Raw genomic sequence first — 8,629 nt, forward strand, 5'->3', positions numbered from 1 at the left:
AGAGTAAAACTTGTGTCAACTTAAGTGGACGTCCACTAAGTTTCTTAGTCATTGATGATCACTTGATTGACATACATTGTGGATGATCCACTCCGTTGAACTTGATCTATATATTCTAAAACTCCAACACACAAAATTTGGGGTGAACCCGTCGTGGTTTGACCCTCCGTCGAGCCATGTAAAAAGTTCTATTCATTCGAAACCGTTAAAATTGATACGAGTGGATGAAGGGTCAAACCACGACGGGTTCACCCCAAATTTTGTGTGTTGGAGTTTTAGAATATGTAGATCAAGTTCAACGGAGCGGATCATCCATAATATATGTCAATCAAGTGATCATCAATAACTAAGAAACTTAGTGGACGTCCACTTAAGTTGACATAAGTTTATATATATATATATATATAGTATATAGTATAATATATATATATATAAGAGAGAGAGAGAGAGGAGAGAGGATTGAATGGTATGCGCTTGTAACGGGATGATTTCCTCCTGATGCTTATAAATCACATGATATGAGGCGACGATTATGGATGATCGGGCTCCGTGAATGAGACTGAATCTACATATTAAACCAGGAAACAACAAGTTTGGGGTGAAGTCTCTCGTCGTTTTTTGAAGACCCTGTCCATCGGGAGCCATGTGAAACAGTCTCTATTTCATTCAAAACGTTAAAATTGATACGAGTGATGAAGGGTCAAGACGACTGTTCACCAAAGCTGGTGTGTTGGGGTTTTAGAATTCTGTAGATCAATTCAAGGGAGCGCGGTCATCCTATAATGTCGCTCGATCAATGTGCTATTTCGAGGCGTATATGGAGAAAATCCCCTCCTATTGATAAGGATAATCATTAAATCTCTCCCTCTATATATATATTATATACTATGCGTCAACTTACGTGGACCGTGCCAAACAAGTTTCTTAGTTATCTGATGATCACTTGGATTGACATATATTATGAGTGATCCGCTCGTTAACTTGATGTACATTTCTATGAAACTCCCAACACACAGACTTGGCTGTGACCCGTCTGGTTTGACCCTTCATCCACTCGGTATAAATTTAACTCGGGTTGTCGAATGACTAGCAATTTTTCACAAGTGGCGTCGACGGAGGGTTTCAAAACCACGACGGTTTTCACCCCAAATTTTGTGTGTTGGAGTTTTAGAATATATAATCAGTTTAAGAGTGTGATCATCCACTAATTCCGTATGTCGCAATCAGTGATCATCATGACTAAGAAACTTAGGTGGACAGGTCAAGTGTGACATAAGTTTGTCTGCTCTCTGTCTCTCCTTCTCTCTCTCGTCTATATCATATATATGATAATTCATATATATATATTATTATATTTAATTATATATTATATATATATATAGTGAGATTTAAGTAGTTACCCTTTATAGGGGGGATCTTCCTCCTTGAACTTCAATCGCAACATGATTAGAGGGCGCATTGGGGTGGATGATGTGGCTCCGTTGAAACTGATCTAAGCATATTCTAAAACGCCAGCACCAGGCGGTTCGCCGGCGACAAGTTTTGGGGTCATCTGCCGTCGTCGTTCTGACGCATTCATCCACTCGTATCAATTTTAAAGTTTTTGAATGCATCAGAACTTTTCACTACGGCCGCATGAGGGTCAACACGAGCGACGGATTCACCAATTGGTGTGTTGGGGTTTAGCAATATGTTAGATCACAGTTCAACGGCGGGCGGATCATCCAATATCGGCTCCATCATGTGATTTTAAGGCGGTCAAGGGGAAATCCCTCCAAGTATGCAAGGATACATTAATCTCTGCTCTTCCGCTCCGTTCGCTCTCTCTCTCTCTCTCCTATGATAATATATATATAATAAATTTATATATTATATATATTATATTACATATATTAATCATAGTTAATGGGTATCCTTGTCATATGAGGCATTGTCCTCCTGACGCCTCTACAATCAGGCATGATGAGCGACTATGTGGATGATCCCTCCGTTCGAGTGGACTCTAACATATTCTAAAACCCACACCGCCAAGTTTGGGTGAACCGTCGGTCGTTAATGACACTTGCATATTGCAAAAACTACCCTCAAATCTTACTGTTGGATTTCATTTTTACTTGTGTTATAATTTATTTATTGGTGAAATATATGATTATTGTCTGAAAATACAATCTCTTCCGTATCTTTTCCTTTCCAACAACTAGTGTGAACACCGTGCACATTTTTGCTACAGTAATCATAGGCTACCGTATTCTCGTGTGCTACAGTGATATTTTTTAAAAAAACTCAAGTTTCATGTTTGCTGCAGTTATAATGCTACTGTAGTATTTACTATATTATGAATAAGGACAAATTTTTAAAACCATCCACTTTTGAAATTTATTTATAAAAAACGACCCATTTCAACCTTAATTTCAAAAACCGACCCAGTTGGTTGAAACTGGGTTGGTTTTTGAAAAAAAAAATTTCAAACTTCACGGAAGTTGAACTCCCATAAAGTTTTGTTATGAGAAAAAACTTCACGGGAGTTCAACTCCCGTGAAGTTTGGAAATTTTTTTTTCAAAACCAGACCCAGTTTCATCCAACTAGGTCTGTTTTTGAAATTAAGGTTGAAATGGGTGTTTTTTTGGGAATAAATTTCAAAACCGGATGGTTTTGAAAATTTGTCCTTATGAATAGTGAATCTTGTATTCTCATTTGTATAGAGGAGTTGATTACTAGCGATAGTTATAATTTTAACTTTGCATATTTACCATCAAATAAGCGTGAAATACTGTTACATATTCAAAATTTGGTTTTGTATTAACAGATCTGAAGTTAGTTGTCTACGTCTAACTGAGAATCATTAATGCTGATATGACGTTAATACATTTTTAAGTTCTAACGACTTGACTTATGAGAGAGCGTCATGTTAAGTATAAAATCCAACTTTGTAATGTCAAGGTATTAATCAAAGCATAATATGTCATCTTAATTTTGAACAAGATCAAACAACTACGTTTTCAACATTATTAAGTTTAAGGGTAAACATTACAAAAACCTCCTTAAGTTTGGCCATTTTGAGATAATCCCCTAAACTTTAGAAAATCTCACTTAACCACCCTTTGAATTTGGGATGCTTCACAAAAACCCTAAATGTTCCCAATTTTAACAACTAACCCCAGTAACAGTGTCAGATGAATTGGTGACAAGAGAAAAACATCCTTTTGAAATCAACACTCTGAATATTGCATTAATTTAATTTAATTTTTAAATATTTAAATTCATAACTCTAGCTTAAGAGGCTTTCATGAAAATTACCTTTAACATTATTAAAAAAATGAAAAGAAAGGGCATTTTCCGTGGTGGATGTTTTGAATATTTGAATCAGCCACATAGTCAGATCTAACGGTATTAGTTAGGAATTTATAGACAAACTTGAGAGAGATTTAAGTGATATTATTAAAGTTTGGACAGTTGATCTCAAAAACAGGAAAACTCAAGGGCGATTGTCCGAAAACGGCTAAACGTAAGGGGTGTTTTGTGAAATTTATCCTAAGGTTTACTGTTGTGTATTCTACATATACCTAAAGAAAAAAAAGGCAACACAAAACAACCAGCATAAAAAGAGGTAAATAATAACGATTCCCCTTTTCTATTCCTCTATACAAAGGGGGAGAACCCAAGAGTCACCGTAGCAGAGCGGGATACTGTAACATTTCAAAAAACGAAAAACTGTAGCATTTAAAACCGAGATTACTGTAGCAAAAATATATCGTGTTTTGCACGGTGTTCACACTAGTTCATTGAAACGGAGGAGGAACTGAATCCTCCTCTTGATGGTCACAGACTCACAATTCAATGCTTAACCACTGGAGCAACAAACTGACAACAATATACATTACTAATAACTCAATGACAACAGCAAATGCAACATAAAAAAGTACAAAAAACTGAAAGAAAACTAGACCAATACTCATAATTCTTTATTACTCTTCATCAATCTGCAGAAACTCTAAAAAAAAATCTCTCAAGCCTTCTGTATATCTCACTAACTTACAGGGCCTTTGCAGATGCAACAACATTCTCCACTGTCAATCCAAACTCCCTGTAAATTTTTCCGGCAGGAGCACTTGCCCCAAATCTATCAATCCCAATAGCTTTGCCCTTCTTCCCTACATATTTCTCCCATCCCATCGTCGATCCCGCTTCGATACTAACCCTGGCTTCCACGTTTTCGGGAAGCACGCTCGATTTATATTCTTCAGTTTGCTCCTCAAACAACTCCCAGGAAACAAATGAAACAACTCGAACTGCTTTTCCCTCTTTCCTCAGTTCATCAGCTGCCTTCGCAGCAATCTCAAGCTCAGAACCGGTCGCCATCAGAATAAGATCAGGCTTGTTGTCAGAAGAGTTATCTGAGATTACGTATCCTCCCTTTTCTACTGCCATCAGAATAAGATCAGGCTTGTTGTCAGAAGAGTTATCTGAGATTACGTATCCTCCCTTTTCTACTCCTTCGATTGAAGTTCCAGAGAGCTGAGGGAGTTTCTGACGAGAGAGAGCAAGGACCGATGGCCTTTTTCTGTTAAGAACCGCGACTTTATAAGCCCCAGCAGTCTCAGTGCCATCAGCTGGCCTGAGCATCAAAATGTTAGGCATTGCACGGAAGCTGAAGAGGTGCTCGACGGGCTGGTGGGTGGGCCCATCTTCACCGAGCCCGATGGAATCATGGGTCATCACGTAAACGACTCCAGCTTCGCTCAGGGCTGAGATTCTCATCGCGGCCCTCATGTAGTCTGTGAAGACGAAGAAGGTGGCACAGTAGGGGATGAGGCCAGGGCTGTGGAGGGCGATACCGTTGCAGATAGCGCCCATGCCGTGCTCTCTGACACCAAAGCGGAGGTTCCTCTCTTCGGGCGTGTCCTTCTGGAAGTTTCCGAAGGTTTTGAGTAGTGTCATATTAGATGATGCAAGGTCGGCGCTGCCTCCAAGGAATCCAGGGATGACTTTTGCGAGCGCGTTAAGGCACTGTTGTGATAGATTTCGGGTAGCGTCAGCTGGGCTTTCGGTTGTGTAGGTCTTACCATAGGAATCGCAAAAAATTGTGTCAGTAAATTGGTATTACAATTCTTAGCCAAACGAAACACTAAACAACGTTTATCCTAAAATGTTGGTTCAACTTTCCTTAGTCAAATGGTTCTCCATTTTGTTCATCACTTTCCGATGCAATACTTACAATTTTTCTATTAGTGGATAATATTTGTGGTAATGTCTGCTCGAATTTGTTATCGTCACCTTTACCAATATTTATCTTTTTGTACAAGACATAGATTAAGCATTTTTTTAATCATCTTTTTTGCTTCTTGAATGCAATGTTTTGGGTAAACCACTCCAGCTATCACTAAAGGAAAGGAAAAGGAGATCCCAAAACCCCTCCTCTCCATAGATATATTAATTCACAATAACTAAGTCGTCCAACTGCGTTAATGACATGTAAAATATTCACTGCATGTTCCGTGTAACTAATAAACATGCTAATTATTTTGAGGTAACTTGAATTTTATGACCATTTTGATTCTCATAGATCTCCATTATATTCGAGGCTGAACAATGAGCACCAGTTTATAGGGTCTTGTTTCGCACCTTCAGATATGTTAACACCACCACCTTTTCTTGGTTAAATATGAACCTTAATTAGAGAGATTTGCTGGAAGCTACCAGGTTCAAGTGGAATAATTTAGCCTGGTTTTCTATAACCATCTCCAGAGAACTTTCATATTACATGAATGCTTCAAGTTCTAAGTACTTTAGCCCACATCTGAATTAATGACTTGAATGACATACTTTACAGATGTGATGATTTTATATGTGACAGAACGATAGAAGAAATTTAAATACAGTTTAGATATATATACCGGAAGAGCCTTCTCCCATCCTGCAGGCAATTCCCCAGAGATGATTCTTTTCAACTCTGCAGCTTCCTCCTCGTACTTCTTCTCATATTCAGCAAATTTGGCATTCCATTGAGTCTCGAGCGCAGCGCCCTCCGGTATATGGCGGCTCCAGTGACTATAGAAGAGGAAAATTAACGGCGTTACCTATGAAAAGATTGGATGAAGTAGCTGGGCGGACTAAAATAATTTGTGAGAAATTGCAGACCTCTTCACTTCTTCAGGCACATGGAAGGGTTCATGAGCCCATGCAAGGTTCAATCTTGTTGCGTCAACTTCTTTAGCACCCAAAGCACTCCCATGCACGCTGTAAGAATTCGCCTTGTTTGGTGATCCATAACCAATGGTGGTTGTTACCTACATAAAACCCATCCCTTTGTAAATTACATGCTAACACATCTTTAGATACAGACAAGAAAGAGGTTAAAAGAAAAATGGGAACCTTGATTAAGGTTGGCCTGTCCTTAACAGCCTTTGCCTCTCTGATTGCAGCCCGGATCTCATCATAGCCAGTATTCCCATTCTTAACCCAGATAGTATGCCACCCGAGGGCTTGAAATCGTGCAGTCACATTTTCGGTGAACGCAATCTCTGTGTCTCCGTCGATGGAGATGTGGTTGTCATCATAGAATGCAATCAATTTACCTAGACCCCAGTGCCCGGCTAGAGAACAAGCTTCATTTGAAACACCCTCCATTTGACAACCATCCCCAAGTATAGTATACCTAAAGTACCCAATCCCCGTAAGTCTACTTAACACGAAACTGAATTGGATAACAACGTTTTATATGATGCAGTAGGTACATACGTATAATGGTCGATGATTTCATTATCGGGCTTATTGAATCGCGCAGCTAAGTGTTTCTCTGCAAGCGCCAATCCAACAGCATTCGCAATACCCTGACCAAGAGGGCCTAAAAACAACAGCAGAACCACCAAATGGAACTATAAATACTACAAGTATGATTTAATTTTAAAACAGAAAATATTATGAGAATAATTCGAGAATTACCAGTGGTGACTTCAATCCCTGGTGTTTCAAAGTTCTCAGGGTGACCAGGAGTCCTGCTGCCCCACTGCCTGAAAGCCTTCAAATCCTCCTCCTGAATTGCCACATTTTGAACTCTTTTTAACTTTAAAAAAAAAGAATTTAAACCTCAAGGAGTAAAAATAATGTTTTCCCCAGAATTACACGAATCTAGGTGTCAATCTACTAGGATTTTAGACGTTTTTCAACTGTACTAAGTTTCAGTAATGAATCTGAGCCCAACAAAATAAACAAAAAACAAAGCTAAAAACAGAAAAGAACGGTCACATCACTTTCTTTTTACTTGAATTAAACAAACGAAAGGCTCTAAGGGTGCTAAACTGTATCCGTATCCGAGGAAATATCCGTAACCGTATCCGTTAGGATACGTATATGGTTACTCAAATCTATAACCGATAGGATATGGTTACGGATATGGTTTTATAGTGAAATATCCGTATCCGTATCCGAAATATCCGAATACATATTAGTCATACTCTTACGATAGTTTCAATTCTTAGATTATGAATTTGTGGTTAATTTTGATGATCAAGATGTCTAATCTTAACTTTTCAGATATAATGAACATATAAACGAACTCTTTTGTATCACATGAACTATGTTTTTCTTAATACTATCTAGCTTTCTCATATCCGTTATGTATCTGCATACATATCCGCTTATATATCCGCATGTATATCCGTAACCGTATCCGATTTTAGCGGATATGGATATGAATTTTCCTTACCGATGTATATCTGTATCCGTAACCGTATCCGAGATGAGTAAGCGGATATAGATATGGTAAGCATCATATCCGAGCCGTATCCGGACCGAATGCACCCCTAAAAGGCTCCCTTTCAGAAAGCAAATTTATTAATTAACATTTTGGTACCCTCTACCTGACTCCTAATTATTATAAAGCACTTCATCAATTTAACTAGATTCTCGTAAGCTGAATTGTTTTCCACTTCCAAAATCATTCATAAACCCAAAACAGCAAACCCAGTTAATGTTTACACCCATATACTCAGTATTTAATCCCTTACTTATAGCAGTTTAACTCATTTTGGATCGATTAAACAATGGTCACATCACCCATACTGAATTAAAACTAAGGGTTAATTTCACAAAAAAAAACCCCGAACTTTGTGGGGTTTTCACGTAACCCCCTATTGGGAAACAAGAGAGGATCAAAGCTAAAACTTTGATCGCCAAGATCCAAGCTTTGACCCAACCCAGGTCCCAAAATTCAAAATTCAACCAATCAAGCAAACAAAAACAAACCTTGACGCTATCGTATCCGGCGAGATGCAGCAGCGCGTAGTGAAGCATGCATCCGTGGCCAGCCGAGAGCACGAACCGGTCTCGATTGAACCAGTACGGATTCTTAGGGTTATACCTCATCATCTCATCGAACAGGATGTGGCCCAGCGGCGCGCACCCCATCGGCAGCCCAGGGTGGCCGCTGTTCGCCTTCTCGACGGCGTCGACGGCCAGGAACCGGATCGCGTTGACCGATTTGTCGATCGCCGACGTCGTCGGCGAGTTCGCCGCCTCGACCGCAGCTGCTCTGATTGAGGGCTCAAGAGAGCTCTGGAGGCGGCCATGGAGGACGAGGTGGCGGCCATTGACGGCGGGTTTCGAGGATCGCAAGAGGTGAGTTTGATT

The 8,629-nt window shown here is 39.4% G+C and overlaps 2 protein-coding genes across 3 annotated transcripts in view; both read right to left on the reverse strand.

Annotated features, from left to right (window-relative positions):
- Positions 1 to 3,056, reverse strand: part of LOC109825423 (UDP-glucuronate 4-epimerase 3-like) — a 6,097-nt gene extending 3,041 nt beyond the window's left edge. The window contains exon 1 of the mRNA XM_020392280.1: positions 3,039 to 3,056. Coding sequence (XP_020247869.1) covers positions 3,039 to 3,056 — 18 coding nt within the window. The remainder of the gene's footprint in view (positions 1 to 3,038) is intronic.
- LOC109825171 (transketolase, chloroplastic-like) lies at positions 3,738 to 8,629 on the reverse strand. Of its 2 annotated transcripts, none has more exons than XM_020391936.1 (8): positions 8,246 to 8,629; positions 6,944 to 7,034; positions 6,740 to 6,845; positions 6,374 to 6,656; positions 6,140 to 6,288; positions 5,896 to 6,049; positions 4,439 to 5,059; positions 3,738 to 4,369 (listed from the first exon to the last, which is right to left on the reverse strand). In XM_020391936.1, exons 1-8 carry the CDS (start codon positions 8,405 to 8,407, stop codon positions 4,034 to 4,036), a joined length of 1,902 nt encoding a protein of 633 aa, XP_020247525.1. In that variant the 5' UTR covers positions 8,408 to 8,629; the 3' UTR covers positions 3,738 to 4,033. The 2 variants fall into 2 exon arrangements, with proteins under 2 accessions (XP_020247525.1, XP_020247526.1); XM_020391937.1 differs by having other exon boundaries at positions 3,738 to 4,395; positions 4,465 to 5,059; positions 8,246 to 8,628.

This window comes from Asparagus officinalis, chromosome 10 (genome assembly GCF_001876935.1).
Source record: "Asparagus officinalis chromosome 10, Aspof.V1, whole genome shotgun sequence".
Taxonomy (NCBI): Eukaryota; Viridiplantae; Streptophyta; class Magnoliopsida; order Asparagales; family Asparagaceae; genus Asparagus; species Asparagus officinalis.